The sequence below is a fragment of the Sinohyriopsis cumingii genome, chromosome 10 (assembly GCF_028554795.1).
Source record: "Sinohyriopsis cumingii isolate HCF-2022 chromosome 10, ASM2855479v2, whole genome shotgun sequence".
NCBI lineage: Eukaryota > Metazoa > Mollusca > Bivalvia > Unionida > Unionidae > Sinohyriopsis > Sinohyriopsis cumingii.
In genome coordinates this window covers 41,457,838-41,485,331 of record NC_142970.1, presented here as the reverse complement: position 1 = coordinate 41,485,331, position 27,494 = coordinate 41,457,838, and the positions used below count along the sequence as shown (strand labels likewise).

At 35.8% G+C, this 27,494-nt stretch overlaps 1 protein-coding gene across 1 annotated transcript in view; it reads left to right on the top strand.

Annotated features, from left to right (window-relative positions):
* Positions 1–18,161: 18,161 nt before the first annotated feature.
* Positions 18,162–27,494, top strand: part of LOC149789927 (uncharacterized) — a 46,201-nt gene continuing 36,868 nt past the window's right edge. Inside the window, exons 1-2 of the mRNA XM_089973144.1 lie at positions 18,162–18,231; positions 25,717–26,508. Of these exons, the coding sequence (XP_089829270.1) occupies positions 18,162–18,231; positions 25,717–26,508 (862 nt within the window). The remainder of the gene's footprint in view (positions 18,232–25,716; positions 26,509–27,494) is intronic.

Here is a 27,494-nt window from a genome sequence, read left to right as displayed (position 1 = left end):
ATAATATCCTGATCCAAGATAAGACATTCAAATAGTACTAAGATAGTACCCAGATCAAGGTTAGAACATTCATACAACATTTAAATAGTGCCCTGACTCAAGATAAGGCATTCAGTTAGCACATAGATATTAACCTGGTCCAAGATAGAACATTCCATTAGCACTTAGTACCCCAAGCCAAGATAAGACATTAAGTAATCACTTAGATAGTACCATAATCCAAGATAGGACATTTGGGTAGCACAAAGATAGTACCAAGACCAAGGAAAAGATATTCAATTAGCATTTAGATAGTACCATGATCCAATATATCACATTAAATTAGCACTTAGTATCCTGATCCGAGATAGGACATTCAATTAGCAGTTAGATAGTACCCTGATCCAAGAAAAGACATTCAGTTAGCACTTAGGCAGTACCTTATCCAGAATAGGACATTCATTTAGCACTTAACCACTAATATGATCCAAGAAAGGACTTTCAATTATAGCTATGGTATATCACTCATCCAGTACATGAAATTCAATTAACACTTAGATAGTAAACTGATCCAATATAAGACATTCAATTCGCACCTAGATAATACCCTGATCCAAGATAGGACATTCAATTAACACTTAGTACCCAAATCCAAGATAAAACTTTCATTTATGACTAAAGTATATGACTGATCCAAGACATGACATTCAATTACCTCTTAAGGTGCCCTGATACATGATACGACACTCAATTAGCACTAGTTAGAAACATGATTCATGATGAGATTGAATTACCAATAAGGTAGGTCCACGAGGCAAGAAATAACATTCAATTAGCTCTTAGATAGTACCCTGATCGAAGATAAGTCATTCAGTTAACACTTAGATAGTACCCAGATCCAAGAAAATACATTCAATTAGTACTTAGATAGTACCTTGATCCAAGATATGAAATTAAATTAGTACTTATATAGTATCCTGATCCAAGATAAGACATTCAATTAGCACCCAGTACCCTAATCCAAGATAGGACATTCAATTAGCACAAAATTCAAGATAAAACTTTCAATTATCACTAAAATATCTCCTTGATCCAAGGCATGACAGATCTTAGATAGTACCGTGATCCAAGATAGGACTTTCAAATAGCACATAGATATTACACTGATCCAAGATAAGACATTCAGATGGCACTTATTTGGTACCAAGATCCAAGATAATTTGTTCAATTAGCACTTAGTACCCTGATCAAAGAGAAGACATTCAATTAGCCCTTAGAAAATACCCTGATCCAAGATAACACGTTCAATTATCACTAAGGTATGCCCCTGATCCAAGCCATGATATTCAATTAGTACTTACTTCCCTGATCCAAGAAAAAAAACATTCAATTAGCACTTAGATAGTTCCCTGATCCAAGATAAGACATTCATTAAGCAATTAGCATTTCCTTGATCCAAGATATCACTTTGAATTATCACCTACATTGCACCATGATCAAAGAAAAGACATTCAATGAGCACTTGGATAGTAACCTGACCAAAAAAATAAGCACAAAATATCCTGATTAAAATTAAGACATACAAAAGGCACTTAGATAGTAACCTGATCCATGATTAAACTTACAATTATCACTTGAGTAGTACCCTGATAAAAGATCAGAAATTCAATTAGCAATTAGATATTACCCTGATCCAAGATAAAACATTCAATATGCATGTGAGTAGTACCATGATCCAAGATAAGACATTCACTTAGCACTTAGACAGTACCCTGTTCCAATATAAGACATTCAACTAACACCTGAGTAGTACCCTGATCCAAGATAAGATATACAAGTAGCATTTAGACAGCACCATGATCCAAGATATGACATTAAATTAGCACTTAGATAGTACCCTGATCCAAGATAAGACATTCAGTTAGCACTTAGAGGTTACCCTGATCCAAGACAAGACATTCAATTAGTGCTTAGATATTACCCTGATCCAAGATAAGACATTCAATTAGCACTTAGATAGTACCCTGATCCAAGAAAAGACATTCAATTAGCACTTAGATAGTAACCTGATCCAAGACAAGTCATTCAATTAGCACTTAGATAGTACCCTGATCCAAGATAAGACATTCAATTAACACTTTGACAGTACCATGGTCCAAGATAAGACTTTCAGTCATCACTAAGGTATGTCCTCACTGCAAGATATGTCATTCAATTAACACTTTGGTAGCACACTGAGCCACAATAAGACATTCAATTGGCACCTATACATTACCCTGATACATGGGAAGTAGCATACTAATTGGGCTGGACATAAGGAAATAATTGTTTCATTGTCCTAGTGAGCACACAGTGTACACTAGTTAATATCCTGCATCACTATTTACTTCCAATTGCCGATTCATAGGTATTGAGTACAATATATGTATACACATAATATGAATGTAGTTTCAAATAATGCTCAGTGTTGTTGCTGCAACACAATACAAATGATAAAATCAAACATGAACACGCATCTGCAAATAAAAGAATTCAAGCCGGCACATGAATGCAATGAATCTCACAACAAGGGCAGTGTCACAGAAGCAATGAATCTCACAAGGCAGTGTCACAGAAGCAATGAATCTCACAACAAGGGCAGTGTCAAAGATGCAATCAATCTCACAACAAGGGCAGTGTCACAGAAGCAATCAATCTCACAACAAGGGCAGTGTCACAGAAGCAATCAATCTCACAACAAGGGCAGTGTCACAGAAGCAATCAATCTCACAAGGGCAGTGTCACATAAGCAATCAATCTCACGACAAGGGCAATGACACGAAAGCAAGTCACAGTGGTGTGGAGTAGTATGATGTATTGAACATAGAACAGGGGCAATGTCATGTAAGCAATTGAAAGTGGTCTGTGGTAGTATAAAATAATGAACCTCACAACAAGGGTAGTGCCAAAGACGCAAGTCACAGTGATCTAGAGTAGTATAATGCAATGAACCTCACAACTGTATTGTCACAGAAGCAAGTCACAGTGATCTAGAGTGGTAAAGTGGAATGAAAAACAACAACAACTGTATTTACTCAGAAGCAAGTCACAGTGGTCTAGGTAAGTATAATGGAATAACAACTGTAATATCACAGAAGCAAGTCGCAGTGATCTAGAGTAGTATCATGGAACGAACAACACAACAACTGTAATGTCACAGAAGCAAGTCACAGTGATCTAGAGTAGTGTAATGGAATGAACCTCACAACAACTGTAATGTCACAGAAGCAAGTCACAGCGATCTGGAGCAGCATAATGCATTCCGTCATATGAGAAAGAAATGGCCATTAATCCATAAATATGGATTCATTTGTCAATAGAGAAAATCTGTTGAAAATTCATTTGTTGTCACAGAAGCAAGTCATGGTGATCTAGAGTAGTGTATTGGAATGAACCTCAAAACAAATATAGTGTCACAGACACAAGTCACAGTGATCTAGAGTAGTATTATGGAACGAACAACACAACAACTGTAATGTCACAGAAGCAAGTCACAGTGATCTAGAGTAGTGTAATGGAATGAACCTCACAACAAACGTAGTGTTACAGACACAAGTCACAGCGATCTAGAGTAGTGTACTGGAATGAACCTCACAACAACTGTAATGTCACAGAAGCAAGTCACAGCGATCTGGAGCAGCATAATGCATTCCGTCATATGAGAAAGAAATGGCCATTAATCCATAAATATGGATTCATTTGTCAATAGAGAAAATCTGTTGAAAATTCATTTGTTGAAATTTAATGCAAAAAAAAAATAAATAAAACAAAACACAACTGAAAAATATTGATTCAAATAAAGCATCTCTGACACAATTAAAGCATGCCCAAACAGTTCTACAATTTCACTGTACTAACTAGCTCACATAAAATGGTTTAAAATGACAATACTGCATAGTAACATTTTAAACACAGAATGATAACCTTTTCAATTGACATAGTTTTGATTAATGCAATGAAAAAGGCGGTGGTGACGCAGCTGGAAAAATAGTTTAATCCTATTTCTTTATTGCAAATGCATTGTTTGGATTTATTCTGCAAAACTGTAATTAATTTCTCCTAAGATGTCGGCCATTCAAAGGTCATGCCTGGCCTTGAGTACAGAACAACACAGGAGGCTAGGGTACCAGACAAATATTTGTCATATTCGTTTAGCTAAAGTGAGACAACAGAACAAATGTCTCATACCAAACTCATCACAATAACCAGTCTCTGGATGGATCGCCTACAGCCACGCTGTCTCATATCAAACTTATCACAGTAGCCAGTCTCTGGATGGAACAACTTCAGCCACATCATGTATAACTGCCAAATATATTATAAAGTGTTTGGAAGGCTGCAGTCATATTATAAATACAGACAGACAGACAGACATATAGATAGATAGATAGATGCATAGATAGAGAGACAGATAGATAGATAGATAGATAGATAGATAGATAGATAGATAGATTATCATTTGGGATCCAAATATAAAATATGTCAACATTCCTTATGTTGTATTTTCTGAATTTATGGTCTCTCAAACTGACAAGCCATCCTCCATCTCACCACAGTCAATGGCTTCAAGGCTACATAGTACCATTCGGAGAAAGAGTACTACACATAGCTGATTGAGAGAGACTACTATACCATAGCTGACCGATAAAGACTACTACACCATAGCTCACTGGGAGAGACTTCTACACCACATCTGACTGGGAGAGACATCTACACCACATCTGACTGGGAAAGACTACTACACCACATCTGACTGGGAAAGACTACTACACCACATCTGACTGGGAAAGACTACTATACCACAGCTGACTGGGAAAGACTACTACACCACAGATGACTGGGAAAGACAACTACACCACATCTGAGAAAGACTACTACACATAGATCACTGAGAAAGACTACTACACCATAACTGACTGGGAAACACTACAATACCATAGCTGAGAAAGACTACTACACGACAGCTGACTGGGAAAGACTACTACACCACAACCGACATGAAAAGACTACAATACCACAGCTGATTGGGAAAGACAACTACACCACATCTGAATGGAAAAACTACTACACCATAGTTGACAGGGAAAGACCACTACACCATAACTGACTGAGAAAGACTACTACACCACAGCTGACTGGGAAAGAATACTACACCATAGTTGACTAAGAAAGACTAATACAGCATAGATCACTGGGAAAGACTACAACACCATAGCTGACTGGGAAAAACTAATACACCATAGCTGACTGCGAAAGACTACTACACCACAGCTGACTGTGAAAGACTAATACACCACAGCTGATTGAGAGATACTAATACACCAAAGCTGACTGACAAGCCTGAAGAAACAAAATTTGGTTATTGTATACAACTGAATATCATATACAAAAAGACACATGATACTAGGAACAATTGCTGATACTTGGCACAGTTAATGATAATTGGTACAGTTGCTGATACTAGGTACAATTGCTGATACTAGGTACAATTACTCAAGAAGAAATACTAGTTACAGTTACTCAGGAAGACAAAATAAAATTTGCTAGAGATTTAATTATAATTGACTGGAATTTGACGCAATAGAAGCTGATTGGCTCAAATAAATCTGTGATTCTTCTAGTGTAGTTAACTGGCATGTGGAACAAGCTGATTGGCTCAAATAGATATGTGATACTTCTAGTGTAGTTACCTGCATTTGGGACAAGCTGAATAGCCTAACAGTAACATAATAATATGACCCCAAAGTTATGACATTTCCAAATCGAGGTTCCATGTCTAACAGAAAAATTGGTATTCCTGATATCATATTCATGACACTTCCAAACAGTGTGACTATGGCAATCGGTAAAACAGAACTAATTACCTCATAGTCACGACACTTCCAAATCGAGTATCTATGGCTAACAGCAAAACAATACTCCTAACCACATAGTCATGACACTTCCAAATCGAGTATATATGGCTAACAGCAAAACAATACTCCTAACCCTATGGTCATGACACTTCCAAATCGAGTATGTATGGCTAACAGCAAAACAGTACTCCTGACCACATAGTTATCACACTTCCAAATCTAGTATATATGGCTAACAGCAAAACAGTACTCCTAACCACATAGTCATGACACTTCCAAATCAAGTGTATATGGTTAACAGCAAAACAGTACTCCTAAACCTATAGTCATCACACTTCCAAATCGAGTATATATGGCTAACAGCAAAACAGTACTCCTAACCACATAGTCATGACACTTCCAAATCGAGTGTATATGGCTAACAGCAAAACAGTACTCCTAACCACAGTCATGACACTTCTAAATCGAGTATATATGGCTAACAGCAAAACAGTACTCCTAACCACATAGTCATGACACTTCCAAATCGAGTGTATATGGCTAACAGCAAAACAGTACTCCTAACCACAGTCATGACACTTCTAAATCGAGTATATATGGCTAACAGCAAAACAATACTCCTAACCACATAGTCATGACACTTCCAAATCGAGTATATATGGCTAACAGCAAAACAGTACTCCTAACCACATAGTCATGACACTTCCAAATGGAGTGTCCTTGTGTTAGGATAAAGCAATACTATAACCTTCTGGCCATGACACTTCCAATGCATGGGTTAACAGTAAAACAGTAATCCTGGAATCAGAATAACTGCACTTCTATATGGACTGTCCTTGCCAAACAACAAAACAGTATTCCTGACCCCCAGTGAAGACACTCACAAAATAAGTGTGCATGCCAACAGTACAGTAGTATTCATGACACCCAAAATAAGTGTGCATGCCAAAAGTACAGTAGTATTCATGACACCCAAAATAAGTGTCCATGCCAACAGTACAGTAGGATTCATGACAATCAAAATAAGTGTCCATGCCAACAGTACAATAGTATTCATGGCACCCAAAATAAGTACCTATGCCAAGAGTGCAATATTATTCATGACAACCAAAACAAGTGCACATGCCAACATCACAATAGTATTCATGACCCCATAATCATGATACTTCCAAAAATGAATTCCCATTACAAGCACTTAAACAGTATGCCTGATGTTGTTGTTGTAGTTGTTGTTGTATGGTTTAACGCCATTTTTCAGCTCAAGATCAGTATTAATGGTGGAGGAAGAACCAGGGAAATCCCCGGAAAGAACCACTGACCCTTGAGAAGCTACTGGCAAGCTTCCTCACATACCCACATGGGCCAAATCCGAGACTCAAACCTACATAGACAGAGGTGAGATGGCAGTGATCTGTAACAGAAAGTGCTTTAGACCACTCGGCCACTCGGGGCCCCAGTATGCCTGATTGCATAATAATGACACTTTGAAAAGGAGTGTTGATGCCTAATAGTAAAACAATATTCTGTCTCATGAATCATGACACTTCAAAATAGTGTCTCTGACTAACAGCAGAACAGTATTCCTGACTCATGACACTTATTTCCTTGCCAGGCATTAAAACAGTGCTCAGCCCCAGTATTTGTGAAACTAATGGATGTCCAAATGTATTGTTCTTACAAAACAGTAAAACATGACTTGGACCACATAGATGTGACAATGGAGTACCCTTGCACATCAGTACTCTGCAAGATGACCGCAGAGCAAATAATCCTCATTTTTATGTGCTCAGCAAGGTGAATACAGAGCATGTCAATGGTATTCATGTAAAAGGTATGCATGTAAATGGTTTGTATGTAAATGTATACATATAAATGGTCTGCAGGTAAATGGCATGCATGTAAATGGTATACATATAAAAGGTCTGCAGGTAAATGGCATACATGTAAATGGTATACATGTAAATGGTATGCATGTAAATGGCATGCATGCAAATGGCATGCAGGTAAATGGCCTGCATAAAAATGGGATGTATGGAAATGGTATGCATTTAAACAGTTTGTAAAATAGATCTCGCAAGCTAATGTCTCTTTAAATTAATCTGTCATAGCCATTAGTTGTACACACTTGTGATGTCATCTCACTTAGCCATTGGTTGTGCAGTCTTGTGATGTCATCTCACTTAGCCATTGGTTGTACACTCTTGTGATGTCATCACATTTAACCATTGGTTGTACACTCTTGTGATATCATCTCACTTAATCATTGGTTGTACACTTTTGTAATGTCATCTCACTTAATCATTGGTTGTACGCTCTTGTGATGTCATTTCACTTGACCATTGGTTGTACACTCTTGTGATGTCATCTCAATTAGCTGATGGCTGTACACTCTTGTGATGTCACTCAATCACTAGCTGTACACTCTTGTGAAGACATCTCACTTAGCCACTGGTTGTACACTCTTGTGATGTCATCTCATTTATCCGTTGGTTGTACTCTTTCCCATGATATCATCTCACTTAATCATTGTTTCTACACTCTTGTGATGTCATCTCATTTTGCCATTGGTTGTACACTCTTGTGATGTCATCTCACTTAGCCACTGGTTGTACACTCTTGTAATGTCATCTCACTTAGCCATTGGTTGTACACTCTTGTGGTGTCATCTCACTTAATCATTGCTTGTACACACTTGTAAGGTCATCTCGCTTAGCAATTGGTTGTACACTCTTGTGATGGCATCTTAAATTATCATCAGGAACCAACAATCAAATAACAGCTGTTTTAATCTCCTTGTCAGCTAAAGTGTTCATCAAAAGATAAACATGACAGACATGGAAAATGTGCCATACATACATACAGATATGGAACTTGACCATAAGCATTACAGGCATAGAAAACATGCCATAGGTACATACAAACATGGAACTTGAACATAAGTATATACAGACATAGATCACATGCCCAGGTACATACAGATATGGAACTTGACCATAAGCATATACAGATATAAAAAAATGACATAGGTAGGTACATAAAGATATGGAACTTAGCTATAAGCATATACAGGCATAGAACAAATGCCATAGGTGCATACAGATATGGAACTTGACCATAAGCATATACAGATATATACAACATGCCATAGGTACATACATATATGGAACTTGACCATAAGCATATACAGACATAGAACACATGCCATAGGTACATATAGATATGGAACTTGACCATAAGATTATACAGACATAGAAAACATGCCATAGGTACATACAGATATGGAACTTGACCATAAGCATATACAGAGATAGAACACATGCCATAGGTACATACAGATATGGAACTTGACCATAAGCATATACAGACATAGAACACATGCCATAGGTACATACAGATATGGAACTTGACCATAAGCATATACAGACATAGAACACATGCCATAGGTACATACAGATATGGAACTTGACCATAAGCATATACAGACATAGAACACATGCCATAGGTACATACAGATATGGAACTTGACCATAAGCATATACAGACATAGAACACATGCCATAGGTACATACATATATGGAACTTGACCATAAGCATATTCAGACATAGAAAACATGCCATAGGTACATACATATATGGAACTTGATCATAAGCATATACAGACATATACAACATGCCACAGGTACATACATATATGGAACTTGACCATAAGCATATACCGACATATACAACATGCCATAGGTACATACAGATATGGAACTGGACCATAAGCATATACAGACATAGAACACATGCCATAGGTACATACAGATATGGAACTTGACCATAAGCATATACAGACATAGAAAACATGCCATAGGTACCTACAGATATGGAACTTGACCATAAGCATATACGGACATAGAACACATGCCATAGGTACATACAGATATGGAACTTGACCATAAGCATATACAGACATAGAACACATGCCATAGGTACATACAGATATGGAACTTGACCATAAGCATATACACACATGGAACACATGCCATAGGTATATACATATATGGAACTTGACCATAAGCATATACAGACATATACATCATGCCATATGTACATACATATATGGAACTGGACCATAAGCATATACAGAAATAGAACACATGTCATAGGTACATACATATATGGAACTTAACCATATGCATATACAGACATAGAACACATGCCATAGGTACATACAGATATGGAACTTGACCATAAGCATATACAGATATATACAACATGCCAATGGTACATACATATATGGGTCTTGACATTAATCATAAACAGACATTGTACTAAGCCATCAGCAAATACACAGAACCATGCCACAACCACAGACATTGTTGTTGTTGTAGGGTTTGACGCCATTTTTCAGCACAAAATAGGCTATACATGGTAGCCAGTATTAATGGTGGAGGGAGAACCCGTGAATTCCCCAGAAAGAACCACTGACCCTCGAGAAGGAACTGGCAAGCTTTCTCACATACTCACATTGGCCGAATCTGAGACTCCAACCCATGCAGACAGAGGTGAGATGGCACTGATCCATAATGTAGAGTGCTTTAGACCACTCTGCCACTCAGGGCCCCCAAACAGACATTGAACATGCTTTAAACACACATATACAATTAACCATGCCACAACTATAAACAGACACTGCACATGCTTTAAGCACACACATACAATTAACCATGCCACATTGCACATGCCTTATGCACTCACATACAATTAACCATGCCACAAGCACAAACAGCCATTGCACATGCTTTAAGCACACACATACAATTAACCATGCCACAAGCACAATTAGACAATGAACATGCTTTAAACACACATATACAATTAACCATACCACAAGCACAAATGGACATTGAACATGCTTTAAACACACATACAATTAACCATGCCACAAGCACAAACAGACATTGAAATGAATACATTATTACAAGTCATTATTTTTTAACAGGAATATTATGCACAAATCATGAGAATATTGGAGACAGAAAGAGTTCGCAATGATTTCCTTTTAGCTGCCATATTATGATAAGAAAATATTACACACTGTTCAGTAAAAGATATAAATAAATCAAAAAAATAAAAGATAGATGCATCTTCTTAATATGAGTTAAGGTTTTGCAAGGACCCTGCACACAACTTAGAGAGTAATGAAACAGGCAGTTTTCTAGTCTTTAAGGTAATTGCATCCTTCAAAATCAGGACCAAGTCTCTTTGTCAATTACTACAATCAACGACTTGCAAGATCACCATACAACACTATATACAAGCGATTTGGAAATAGCATGAATCAGTCGACCCGGTATAATACGGTCAGCAAAACCTGAGTCAACCGATACCGTAATTATCAGAATGACCGAATTTATTCAGAATGAATACGTTGATAATAATTACGGAATCAATTAAATCTGACTTCACTTGCGTGTCATACGGGAATGGGGAAGGCTAAACTGGTTTTTGTTTTTTTAATCGATATACAATTTTCCGATCGGAAGAAAAACGGTTACAATTACCCTAATAAAGGCTGCCGGAAGCAAAAATCAGATGATTACAGATGCGTATACATGTACGGGTAGCCTCCTGATGATTTGGAAAGACACAAGTTTGACATGATAAGGAGACATTTTCTAGTTGGAAGCCGATTGCGGAGACAACGTGTGACCACTAGAGATGATATTTAATAGATGTCACAGCTTCTTATACAACATACTGGACTTCGTCATATCGATCACTGAATGAACCCGTCCTCGGTCGCTTTCATCGCTGTTAAAACTCAATGGGCATGCGCAGGACAGGTCGAGACTAATGAGCCCGTATGGAAGGCGGCACGAGTTACCAGATTCCGGTTAAGCAGCGAATTGTGGATAAATTGTGAATAAAGTATTTTTCCCTGGTATAAGTTTCATATCCATTTTGGTGTAAATAATTATCACGTTTACATACGTTTATCGTCTTATGATGATTTAATAGTTCTGACGTAATGTAAGCAGTCAGAACTATTAGTATTAATAATTCTGACGTAATGTAAGCAGTGCGATAGTTGTAGTAGCAATAAGGCAGTAGTAGTAGTGGTACTAGTAGTAGTAAGAGTATGTATGTCGAATAGCAGTACAGTAGTAGTAGTAGCTGAAGTAGAAATAGTAGTATTAGCAGCAGCAGCAAGATAGTGATTGTAGTAGTAGTAGCAGTTGAAGTAGTAGTGAGAGTATATAGGGGACGCTGACCAGTTATGTACTTTTGAGAGAGTGACGTATGTAAGGTGAAGTTGTTTGCATTTAAAACATCCGCAATGGAGAGAATCTTGGCATACCTCTATGCTACATTGAAGTAATTTGGATGATATTTCTTTGGATATTAAACTTTTAGAAACTGTACATGATCTAAACAAACTGCTAACTAAAATGACTGCTCCCTTGTGCTAAAGAAAACAGACTGAATTAGTCTAAGATACACTATCCGTAGCAGCTATTAAAATAGGGTAAATGAATTTTGACAGACAAGACAATACCATCTAGTGAAAGTGCAATTAATAAATTACTTAATATATAAAATGTTTTAAAAAGCTATCGGCTCTTCTTTATACAGTTTACCTCTGAATTTCAGGAAGTGAAAATGACCAAGTGGAGCTAGCAACTTTTTTGAAAGGTGCAGATCTGGAGTAAGGCCAAGCTGTATACCATAAAACCAAATATTACACCTATAAATCATAAAAAACAAAGGGAATTTAAGTTTGTTTTTTTTTTTGTTTTAACTATACCTAAGATACACGATGTCTTTTTTTTAAATAGCCAGTATAACAAGTGAGGAAAGCCGGGGAAATTCTATTTCTTTACAATTCTACCCCCACCCCCATGCAAAATACGAAACTGTAGAACGCCACCATAAGTAGGAATACGGTAGTGGTAGTAGTAGTAGCAGTAGTAGTAGTAGTGGTTGTTAGTAGTAAACAGATGATTGTGAGCTAGCTAGATGGCTACAGTGCGTCGATGCTAGTGGTCGCGGGTTTGAACCCAGCAGAATCATAAAATTGGTTTATAAAAGTGGTACTTAGCAGCTGCCTCTCACTAGCACCTGCTACATGTCTGCGGCGTGATGCCCCCGTACTGAACGTCACTATAAACTGTCACACTGCTGACATCGTAGCAATATGACTAAAATCGATAAATCTGCATTAAAATTCCACAACCCAAAACAAACTCACCTGAGCTACCTACCTGTGTAACTAACTTGACGGAAACCTAGACTTAGGTAACTATATAACACACTGATACTTGCATGTCAGCACTATATATTTCCGTTATTATTTGAATTTATTTATTTTTCAGATTTATTCTCTCCATCAGCCATGTTGCTTACTCAAGTAAACCTGAAGAAAGAGATACGCATGTTGTAACTAAGTCAGTTGAATATCCATTGTAGTATTTGTCTGCACACGCCAATAGCTTGCCAGATAAGGTCAACACTTAATAGCACGGTTTGTTGTCATGCAATGATTTGCTGGTTTTGTGTATGATAACAAGACTTTGCTTGGAGACAAGTACAATCATTTACAGAGAACACCGACTGGTGAACTTCTGAAAGTTGCATTTTAAGGAATTTATAGATATTCTGTAAGTATCAGTCGACTATTTATTTCTATAAAACATTAATTTATATTGAGTCAACGCGTGAAAATGAAATAACGTTGTGCTTAATGCGCATAGTCCTACATTTACTCAAATCAAGGTCAACAACACTAGTCTCTCCAAGAGTTGTTCAGTTAATGATACGTTATCAATTAAACTCACAGAGTTTTTAAGTTTTCAAACATATGTTATTGATGATACAGAGAGTTGTACATCCTCAGTGACAGATATTCACATACTAAATCCCGGTTAACTCACATCTAGGTTATTTAATGCACAAAAAGTTGTTTATTTTTAGCGAGTGCGATTATAAGGTTAAAATATCATGTGCACGTCATTTCCTGTGACAATGAGGTCAATAAGAGTAGATGAAGATTCTTTAAAAGAAATCATTACTGGTATTTACAGGGATTGTTAACATCCACTATTATTATACTCACCACTAACACCCCATCTACACTATGTATACACAACACTAAAACCCCCCAATTATTTACACGTTCCACTAACTCTCCATATACATTTTTACACAAACCACTAACTCCCTATCTACACTATTTACACACCACTAACAACCCCTCTACACTATTTACAAACGCCACTAACACCCATATACAATATTTATGCACACCAATTACTCCTCCTCTACACTATTTACAAATTCCACAGACTCTCCATCTACACTATTAGCACACTATATCTACATTATTTACACACACCACTAACTCTCCATCTACACTATGTACACAATCCACTAACTCTCATCTACTTTACTTGCACACAGCATTAACCCCATCTACACTATTTACACAAACCCCCAGCTACACTACTTACATCAATAACTCCCCATCAACACTATTTACACACACCACTAACTCCCCTCTACACTATTTACAAACTCCACTAACTCTCCATCTACACTATTTATACACAACACTAACTCCCCAAATTATTTACACACTCCACTAACTCTCCATATGCATTATTTACACAAACCACTAACCAGTAACTCCCTATCTACATTATTCACACACCACTAACAACCCCTCTACACTATTTACAAACGCCACTAACACTCCATATACAATATTTACGCACACCAATAACTCCTCCTCTACACTCTTTACACACTCTATCTACATTATTTACACACACGACTAATTAACCATCTACACTATTTCAGTACACCACTAACTCCCCATATAAACTATTTACATCCTCCACTACTCTCAATCTACAATATTTACACACTCCACGAACTCTTCAACTACACCACTTGTACACACCCCTAACTCCCCATCTACACTATTTACACACATCACTAACTCCCTTCTACACTATTGACACACACAACTAATCTTCATCAGCACTGTTTACACACAACACTAACTCTCCATCTACACAATTTACATACATCACTAACTCCCCCTCTATATTATTTACACTCATCAGTAACTCCCCATCTACACAATTTACACACACCACTTTCTCCCCAGCTACACTATTTAAACACACCACTAACTTTCCCTCTAACTATTTACAAACTCCACTAACATTCCATCTACACTATTTACACACACCACTAACTCCCCCTCTATTTACACACTCCACTAAAATTCCGTCTCCACTATTTACACACTCCACTAAATCTCCATCTACACTATTTACACACATTGCTAACTCCCAACTACACTATTTAAACACACCACTAACCCCTTCTACACTATTTATACACACCACTAACATTTCATCTAGACTATTTAAACACACCGCTAACCACCTCTACACTATTTACACACTCCACTAACATTTCATCTATACTATTTAAACACACCACTAACCTCTCTACACTATTTACACACACCACTAACCCCTCTACACTATTTACACACTCCACTAACTTTTCATCTATACTATTTACACATACCACTATAAAGTGCCACACTGCATACATCGTAGCGATATGACTGAAAATTTGTTAAAGCTGCGTTAAAAATCCAAATAACACACACTCCACCACCACCATTATAATTTAGTATTTACCTCTAAAACTGATCTCCCAATCCACATCATTTACACCCACTAACTCCGATTATATAGTATTTTCCCACCACTAACTCCCCATCTACAGTATTTGTACTCACCAATAACTCCACACCTACATTATTAACACTAATAACTCCCAAAAACAAAGGTACAATGCTTCGTCCAGTCATTGTAACTATTAGCTACTCTAATATGTACAAGATTATTTAGATACACAACACCTCCCTAAGATCACACAAAACCACTAAGATCACTCTACACCTCTTAGATCACACAAAACATACTAAGATTACACAACACCTATAAGATCACACACCACCTCTACGATCACATAAAACCACTAAGATCACAGTACACCTCTAAGTTCACATAAAACAACTAAGATCACACAACACATCTAGGGTCGCACAAAACCACAAAGATCATACAACACCTCTAAGATAACACAACACCTCTACGACCACATAAGACTACTAAGATAACACAAAACTACCAAGATCACACAGTACTTCTTCGATGGTACAAGACTTCTAAGATCACACACCACCTCTAAGATCATTTAAAACAACCAAGATCACACAACACCTCTAAGATCACATAAAACCACTAAGATCACATACCACCTCTAAGACCATATAAATCAACTAAGATCACACAAACCTACTAATATCACACAACACCTCCACGATGGCACAAGACCTCTAAGATTAAATAAAACTACTACGATCACACAACTACCTTAAAATCACACAAAACAACTAGGATCACACAACACCTCTAAAATCACATAAAAACATTAAGATCACACAACACCTCTAAGATGGCACAAAATCACTAAGATCACACAACACCTCACACAATCACATAAAACCAATAAAATCACACAACACCTCTACGGTAACACAAAACCTATAAGATCATACAACACTTCTAAGATCAAATAACACCTCTAAGATGGCAAAAGATCACTAAGATCACATAAAACCACTATGATCACACAACACCTCTATAATCACATACATCAACTAAGATCACACAACACCTCTAAGATTAACTAAAACCACTAATATGTCATAACTTTAATATGACACAAGATCACTAAGATCAAAGAACAACTCTAAGATCACACAAATCCGCTAAGATCACGCAACACCTCTAAGATCAGACAAAACCACCAAGATCACAATACACTACTGAGAACACGCAACACCGCTAAGATGTCACAAGATCACTAAGATCACCTAAACCACTAAGATAAAATAACCACTATGATCACATAAATTAACTAAGATCACACAACACCTCTAAGATCACATAAAACCACTAAGATAACGCAACTTTAATATGGCACAAGATCATTAAGATCAAACAACACCTCTAAGATCACACAAATCCATTAAGATCACACAACACCTCTAAGATCACAAAAAACCAATAAAATCACACAACACCTCTAAGAAGGCACAATATCACTAAGATCACATAACATCACTAAGATCGCACAAATCCAATAAAATCACACAACACCTCCAAGACCACACAAAACCACGAAGATCACACAACAACTTTAAGAATGCACAAGATCACTAACATCACACAACACTTCAAAAATCACACAAAACCACTAAAATCACACACAAAACCTCTAAGATGACACGAAACCATTAAGATCACACAACACTTTTAAGACCACACAACACCTCTAAAATCACACACTAACTGTGAGATGGCACATTATCATTAGGATCACACAAAACCTCTAAGATCACAAAACACCCTAAGAACACACAAAACCTCTAAATTTACACAAAACCTCTAAGATCACATACCACCTCTAAGATCACAAAACACCTCTAAGATCACACAACACATCTATATGGCAAAAGATCCCTAAGATCACAAAACACCTCTAAGATTACACAACACCTATAAGATCATACACAACTACTAAGATCACATAACACCTCTAAGATGGCACAATATCACAGATCCCATAACACCTCTAAGATGGCACAAGACCACAGATCACACAACACCTCTAAGATCACGCTACACTTCTAAGATCACAAAACACCTCTAAAATCACATGAAACCACTAAGACCACACAACACCTATAAGATCACACAAAACCACTAAGATCACACTACACCTCTAAGATCACACAAAACCACTAAGATCACAGTACACCTCTAAGATCACACAAAACCACTAAGATTACACAACACCTCTAAGATGGCACAATATCACTAATATCACAAAACACTGAGATGAATAGGGAACATAAATATGATTGCATTTTGCGTGCAAAAAAGAGTGTATGTAATTGCAGCTTTAATAAGCTCTTTACACACCAAAATGTTTACGCGATTTCATTTGTATAGATATTTTATTTTACAAGCAAGTTGATCTCTGTACAATAATTCATGAACTAAATATTAGTTATTTATATTATATCGACACGGCTAGAATATTCCTGTCTGTATTTTGCAGCCCAGTCATCCTGTCAGCATTGTGTTAGGTTGAAAACTCCTTTCACTTGGAGTGAATAACCCTGAAGCACAATCATATAAAAAATATAAAATGGCTACAGGAGGAGAGAAAGAAGTTGGTTACAGTCTTGCCAAGGTTGGAACTCTGACACTAGAAACCAGTAAGTGATCCATAAGTTGCATATACAAATCCAGTGGAGTTTGTCAATGAATATTTTCATAATCTCCATACGGATACTTGTACTATATTCATTACATGGTGGAAAATGTCAGTTTCTATTTTATACTCATTTGTTTCCTAAGGTCTGACATACCAAATGGAATATGACAGTTAATAAATTCATATTTTCGTAGTCTTTATGACATAAATCTCGTATATTTATTCGAATATTTAAGTGAATACTTTGAATTTCGATCTTAGTTTCATACTCTATTATTACCTATTGTCGGGCATACTTAATGGAATATGTCAGTAAATATTTTCATACCCTGCATGCATATTCTTTTAATACATATATTATAAAGGAAAGACAGGAATGACCGTGTGTACTAGCAATACAACAGCCAGTGGGAAACACATCAGAGTTGGCTAAGCCTAAATACTGCAGTAACCTTAAAACTATAATGTAAAACCATAAGCTCAGGTTTTGGTAATTTGATATTCCAACTGGCTGCAATGCAAGTCTTTTCATTGGTTATACGTGTAAGCTTTCACCATGACACCTATTATACTGGCTTTCTGTAAGATGACATAGTCTGATGGCTATACATACACATATAAAAGAGATCAATAACTGAACCTACTCTCTTTCTTCAGTGTAGTGTGTTCCTAAGTAATGTTCATTCATATGCAAAGTGAACCGACCGATAGCGATTGTGACTGCGTAGTTGACAGGTAGGAACATGTTCTTGTCACTGTTGGCAGGTAATCTTACCACCACAATGCTACGTTTCGTTTTTACTGAGGTTAAAGAATGATTTACCTACATGTATAGCGCCAAAATATCTGCCATTTGGAGAGGTATTAGATTTTTGTAAGAAAAGAGTCGAATTTTTATGTATTCCTTTTCTCGCACGGACGATGTTCAGACTACCTTTCTTGGGATGATCTCGATCTAGAAGCTGTTCTTACGGAGTACAGATATTATGAACACAAAGAAGACTTGTATAGATGACGACGATTTTGTTCATAAAGCATCCCCAAACAGATGTGTTGTTTGTCTCTGGCACAAAGTAGATTCAAGAAAACATACAGATTTTACGCATGCGCGTTATTAAAAGATTGGAAATTAGACGTCACAAGAATAACACTTTGTATTTGTATGTTTTCAACTAACAAACATCTAAACCAAAGAGTCTCATTTTGTTCCTAATTGAGTAGAATTTCGTTGAGGAATAATGTTCTTGTTAATGTCTTTAAGAACATGTTTTGCAAGATTGTGCGTAAAAGAAATCCTATCCTCCAAATCCAGTATAATTTAGTCTATAGTCTAATTTGTTGGCATAAATCTCAAATTTGTATTGTTATTAATATTTTTATTTATCACAAGCATGTCTCCGCAAGATGGCAACATAAGACTGCATTGATCGTGTAATCATATGAGGTGCCGTTTTATTATTGTATGCTGTAAAATACATTCGATGTATGATATACATAGTCTCGTGTATGATAGCATAACTTCAGATTCATTATATTATTATTTCTTTCAATTTATTGTTTTATAAATTAGATGCATTTCTTAAATTTGTCTAATCAATGATTTAAAGTCCGTCCGAACTGAATGAAATGTGTTGGATATAGGCGATATTTCGCAATAGTAAAAAGAGAATTCAAGTGTGAAAAAAACTCGCGACTAAACTTAAATTTAGGAATTTCTTGTACACTAATTAATTAAGATGTTATGCTCGTCAAATATTAACTACAAATTTAGTTGTTTGATATAATAAAATGAAATGATATCACAAGATAGATATAATATCATAAAATAAGGAAAAAGGGTAAAATGGCGCCTCATATTACTAGGTCTAATATGGTTGATGATCATACTATTTAGATTTATATATGAATATTATAAAAACGATATTAGTTTGACATTGGGTCGGTAATAGCCCTACCCACCCCACCGTCAACCAGGGTTATTATCCAGTAAAAGAATACGCTATTATTTTGACATGTGTAGAGTTAGAGGTTGAATATTCTCCCACCAACCAAACCGTCGCTCGTGGGTTGTATCCACCATAGTACATGTTATTATTTGGACATTTGAAGGAAATAGCCATTTAATAATCACTCCACTCGCGCAACCATCAAACAGGGTTACAATCCGTCAGTGTGGACTGGTGAAGAACACTCTGAGTCGTGCAATCAGAGGCTCATAAACGCTTTTAACACCTTGACCTCAAGCCAGTTCGATGTTGCTTGGACCACAGAAGTCACGTTTTATCGTCAGCCAGAACGTCAGACTCCTGTGGTTGGACCATATCACACACACACACGTGCGTGTGTAAGGTATTGTTTATTAAATTTTAATCCGCCTATGGCATTTATAAACATTGTTTAGACCCCTGTCATCAATTCTATAGATCAGTCACGAATTTCCATTGATCACTGATTAATCACTAATGACGTACGAAAATAACGATACAAATATTAAGAATTTCCAGCCACCCACCTCATTCATAAAGGACAGAGTGCGTAGGAATCTGGAGTGAGAGAGAAAACTTATTTGAAACTGAACCTTAACCAAGTAGCCTACTATAACTTGGATAGTTGCAACGGTATGTGTACACTTTCCATGGGATTTATCTACAGTGTTCATAATATCAGTGATACAAATTCGCAATAATCTGTAGAAATTATAAGGTAATTTTCTTGTTTATGAGGCACACACATACTGTAATTTATTGTTGTTGTTGTGATTTTGGATTTTTAACGTAGCTTTAAACATTTTTCAGTCATATCGCTACGATGTCTGCAATGTGGCAGTTTATAGCGATGTCTAGCACTGGGGCATCATGCCGCAGACATGTAGCATGATGTCCCACCCAGTCACATTATCCTGACACCGGGCCGACCAGTCCTAACACTAACCTCTTAATGCTGAGCGCCAAGCGAGGCAGCTGTTAGTACCGTTTTTGTAAGTCTTTGGTATGACTCGGCCGGGGATCGAACCCACGACCTCCCGCATCCGAGGCGGACGCTCTAACCACTAGGCCACCGGAGCGGTCTGTAATTTATTTGATGCTTGCTTTTGTTGCTGTTTTTTTTTTAAACCTATAATTAGGTTGTAAAACAAAATTATTTTTAAATATCAAAATATCCGAAAGTGCCCGCAACATACTGTGTCTATTTTGGTGAGTCAGGCAAGATCCTTTTCTGGGGGGTTGGTGGGTGACACCAGACAGATGCCCCATTCCAAAAAAATATAAAAAGCATTTTATGTTTGTATGTTTCCCCCTCAGATATATTGTATGTTTTATTTTTTTAAAAATTATTATAACACATTTTATTTTTTATTTTTGACGGGGTATTTATTTTCCCTATTGTTATCTATGGGGTTATTCATCAGAGCCTGGTCTTATTCACCTTGCCAGGAGTCCATTCCCTGAAAATTTTGTGACCTTTGCTACAGGTCCCCTAAGTCTCAGTGTTTGCTATTTGTGTTTCAGCTATATTGTGTGTCTGCTATATTTTCTGTATGTTTGAGACAGCAGGTATAACTCAGAATTTTCCCCAGTTATCTTATTTCAATTTTTTGGGTATAGAATACATTATAATATATTTTATATTATTTATCCGTTAATTTATTTTCAATTTAGAATTTTAGCGATCGGGACAGTGTGCTATATTAGTTTAAGAAAATAATTATATGTTTTATTCAAGTGTTAATCTGTGTCGTTCCTCGTAATATGTTCTTTAAATATATAGGTAGGCTGTGCTCGATTCACACTTCTTTATTCTCCTTGTATTTCTCCTGATTCGAGTTAGACCTCCTTTAGTTATTTAAACTATTTTTTATAGCCTTCGTTATCTTCAAAGAAGTAAACTCACTTGGCCATTTGTTTGGAAAGAAATGATTATTTTTTTGGGCCATATTTGTGTTATGAAAGATTACTCAGTTAATATTTCTGGCTGCAAAAAAATTAAAAATAAATTTAAAAAAAAATATTTTTAATTTTTTTTTTTTTTTGCCGACAAGTAATAGACACAAAGTCATATGTCAACTTCGGTGTGATTAGCAATTATAAACATTGAATCTCTCAGGCAATATATGGATCTTTCTCAAAAGGATGAAACCCTAATGACGGTTGTGTACAATTATTGACAACCCATAGTATTCGATTTATCGACACATTATGTTTTGATAGAACGATATTGTTTGATTTCATACATACTCATAATTCCATTAAACAAGATATGTCGTTTTTCAATTTAGTACTTCTTTATAATGTATATCACTTAAAGGGCACCGTAGTTTTGCAAACATATTGATAAGAAAGATTTCGTATGCATAAGAAAATAATTCGTGTCATTTACCCTTTGTCGAGGGGATACGGTACAGTGGGTATAACTGTGTGACAACGTATTCCCGGATTTACTGCGATGTAAAGCCGTATAATAGTGTTTCATAAGCTGTGAAACAGATGACGTTTGCATGTGCTCAGCTCTCACGGGTTGATCTACCTGAAAACCGTATCTTCCACTTCTGTTGATCGGTCCTACCATTTAATGTATTGATGGAATCGGGGGATTAAGATTGGCTGATATATGGACTAGCTCTTTACTCGAGACTGGCAAAGAAACGAAATAACAGACACACATAAGTCGGAACGAACTTTAAGCTCAATATTATGTAGTAATATTTGAAGACTTGTCAGCAATATGGAAGGCAGGGTTAAGTCTAAATTTTGTAATATGCACTCTGCAATATATTGCCAAACTATGCATGTATAACAAAATAAATTATGATTTGATCTAACAATAGTTTGCTCACTTATAAAGTTTAATTTAGAATGAACAATGTCAGTATAAAGTTTGTTAATCACAATGTTTGTAATTTTTTAGAATTATTGTCAAAATTTGGACTTTATCGAAATGAGAATGCTATCTTCTCAATAGCATAATTATGTTCAAATAAAATATTGTGTAATATCCAAGTAGAATTTATAAATGGCATATATATATGTGTGTATTTGTGTGTGTGTGTTAATTACATATATGAATGTTTACGGTTTTTCTAAAAGAGGTTTTGTAAAAATATATGTAAAAATATATGCAATGTAACATTGCTGCAGAACATTCCACTGGGAAACAGTATTTTGTAATGTCAGGGAGCATCTGAAAAATGCCCCCCCCCCAAAAAAAAAAAACAAAAAAAAAATTACAGACACTGCTTTTAGCTTGTCAGAAATTTGCCGTGTGTAAATTGTTGTTAGTAAAACACACGTCATCAGATACGAAATTGTATTTCTCATGGAAGACCAGTGATTTATTTTCGTGAATATACTGAACTCGTCATAATAATGTATCGATGAGAATATATATATATATATATATATATATATATATATATATATATATATATATATACGACCATTATACACGGGTTTAAAATTAAAAATGCCTTTACTTTCCTCCTAAAAGTAGCCACTTTCTTCGCAAACAGTTGTCTTCGTGAAAGATCACAACTGAAATTACATGCACGACATTTGACATGATTAATTCTTTACTATTCTTGAACATGATGAAATGGTGCAAGACCCTTTAGGGAAATAAAACTCGACACATCGATAATTATATATATGGAGTTCGCAACTTCAGGCTTGGTAAATATTTCTCTTGAAAAAGATGATAAATTAACATCAGAACTACTATACAAAAAAGTGATAACCCCAACACATTTACAGTGCCCATGTTTATATATCTTACAAAACTGTTACTTCGAACGCTGCAAATGTTTGCCAGTAGTCTGCACATAACAACATTAACAACCATTTGCCAATAAATGCAATCTTTAAAACATAAACTTGTGTTTATCTGTTTTCCGTTATGTTTGTCTGACTTTTTTTATTTTTCCCAGAGAGTCATTTTGCATGCGGAGTTTGTGACAGTTGAAGACACGCGTTCTGTCAAAACTCGATACTCAGACTCTGTCAGAATAAATCGCTACCGCTGTTTTGACCCCTGTGTCATGTAAACTTTAGTACATCGGGCTTCGCGGATTTGTAAATAAGTACGTTTCTGCATGTTGCATGTTTCCGCCAGCGTTCTTGTCAGTGCAGACGTCATAATCCAAGGCAGGCACCCCAATGCAAGAAAATGCAGCAGACAAGAAAATGAATGAGGACGTTTATTAACCGGAATTTCATTGAAATACTCAGGGTAGTACATACATAAATGGTAACGACTAAATGTTGAGTATGGCAGGGAAATGTTAGATGAATGATTCATTATTATTACTATTATTATTATTTAGTGAGTTTCGTTCACCTGCCCTCCTTACGCGATTCCCCGTTTGCATGGCCAACGCCAATAATATGGTTAAACAACTTTTCAAATAATGAAAAAATTGGCATTCATAAATTTTTTATATTTTCTATATTTTTTCGGCTTTTAATGGAATTTGAAACAAATTTGAAAATTTTAAGTGTTACTATTATAGTTGCAAACTAACGAAGTGTTTTTAATTTTGTTGTGGTTTTATTAACAAATGTAAGTTTAGTTGGCTGTGTTTAATATAGTGTGCTATCATGCTTTTTTATTGTTGTACTCATTAAAATCGACAGCCGTTATTCTGTTTGCAAAACTGGTCTATCCGTTTTATTCCTCATTTTGACTAAAATCCCTTTTTTTATTTTAAAAAATGTAACCCCCCTCATTTTGGTGTATGTCCCTGTTTTGTGATCAGTTATTACGTGGTATTGATTGTGATGAAGACCTTCACTCCATAGCTTTCAAGGAATGACACAGAGTTATTTAATGTAAGGATGGACTCCGTGTCTGAATTTGTCTTGTCCATTTTGGAGGAGTATACAATTAATACACACGTACGTAACATGATTAAAAACGAGAGACGATAGCAGTTTCCACACCGAACCTGTTAACACACTATTATTGGTATCTTCAGTTTACTAAAATACTGTACAGAACTATACTAGTGTGATTACTGGGTCTGTGTGATGTCTGCTGTAAATCTCTCTTGTAATAATAATAAAATGATGACGCCATTACGACGATTGTAATGGTCAGTTATTTAGTATTTAAATTATACATGTATGGTATTTTTGTGTAGATTTGTATCAACGTTTATATTATGAATTATTGTAATGTTTATATCACCTAAATATACAAGTTATTTTAGTATTTTGATATAAATATACATATGCAAATTTAGTAATATATACGACGACAGCCACCATGACCATTGCATTTTTGTGAGAACTAAATTTAGAACAATAGAATAAGTATAATAAATTTAACAGGAATTAATTTTTACAGTCAAAAATATAATTAATTAAATTATTATTAATGTATTAGTACCTACACACTGCAAATATACAAGTTATTTCATATTTTAGTATAATTATATATGTTTAATATTTGTGTGTAGATGTGTATTCATGTTTATATCACTTTATATCCATAGCCGACGAGTACCCCTGGTACATCTCTATTGTCGTCTGCCAAGACAAGATAGTCGTCCTAGACTTCAATACGTACAAAGTCCAGATACATCGACTCCATGATGGAAACTTCCTGGCATCGTCAGACATACTGGAGTCAGTACCACGTGACATGTGTCTGATAGACGCCATGACAATTTGTGTCCTTCATTGGAACGGTCTGATAAAAATAATGGCCATTAATTATACAGACATGTCACGTGATATTAAAACGATCAGGACTTTACGTCTAGAGGGAGTAATGGGTGGATATCATGGTGTTGTCAGATTGAATGACAGTCTTGTTGTCAGTGGTGTTAAACAGGGCACGATGTGCTGGTGTTTTGTGTCACTTAAAGACGGACATGTTGGCACAATTCACCGGATTTGTGAATGGGAAGGATGGAGTTCGAGTAGAATGACAACAAAAGACAACATCATTTATATCGCGTGTGATGCTGGTTATAAATTCCCTGATAATGGTGTATATGGATTCGACATTTTGAATCCCAGTCAATGTAAATATACATACAAACATCAACGTCTACATAGTCCGAGATCAATCGTTATAAATGAAGACGGGAATATTTTCGTATGTAACTATGGATACCGTGATGATTCCTGCATTCATCAACTTACAGCTTCATGTCAACTTGTCGCCATTTTCACACAGGGAATTACATGGAATCTCCGTGCCATGTTCTGGGACAATGGACGTCTGTATGCCACATGTTGGGAGAGTCGTGACATTACTGTATTCCAACCCGTGTATCAAGGTAATTCATATTTCTTATATTGTATTGACATTAAAAACTTTTAATGACGTCATAAATAAAATTACAAACTTCATTTATTGAAAATTCTCAAAGATTTCATTTTAAATTTAGAAAACAAAATGTCAACATGACAGTTTCGTCATGTTGATATGAAGTCACAGATAAATAAAATAGTATTTTATTGTTATAAAATTTATATTAAGTTCATTTTAATATTGTTAAGTGATTTACATTTATTTATACTATTTATTTATAATATCTTTATATATATGTAAATAATAATAATATACTTTCTATCGACATAATTTATCAACGACTGAAAAGGACGACGACATTTTATACCGAGTTTGTCCACCAGGTGTCGCTTTCATTCCAAGCGCGTGCGATTCAGTATGGTTAAATATAGATTACAAAGATGGCCGTTGGATGTATTCACTTGTTCTGTATAAGGTTTCATGAATGTTTTTTTTTTGTTTTTGTTTTTTCTTAAATCATTAAAGTGTTACTTTCATTGCATTTATAAGACTCCAAATTGGAATAAAGCAACAAATTCGGAAATTACACGATTGTGTCTAGCAATATAAATAGACAGAGCGGCTGGTTTGTGTAATTCTACGAATTATCGCACACGTCGGAAATTAAAGATAAGTAACTGGTTTTATATCACTTCCATTAGTGCCTTTTCAGTGACGCATATTAATAGATATATTTTTTAATTATTTTCTGCAGGGAAAAATACGTGAATAATAAAACAAAGAAATTTCTGACAAGTGATTTTGACAATATCACATTATATACTATAAGGTGGGAAACCTAAAGAAGTGTCAGATTTTTGCAGCTATTGGCGAAGTTAGCAAAATTAAAGGACAATTTCATCAGTTTCGAGTGAACTCTTAGACAGATGGTGAAGTTAAATTTTATAAAATGTTTTCTAAGTACAATGTACATGTAGTAAATTGTATAAACTGTATTAATGACTTAATATG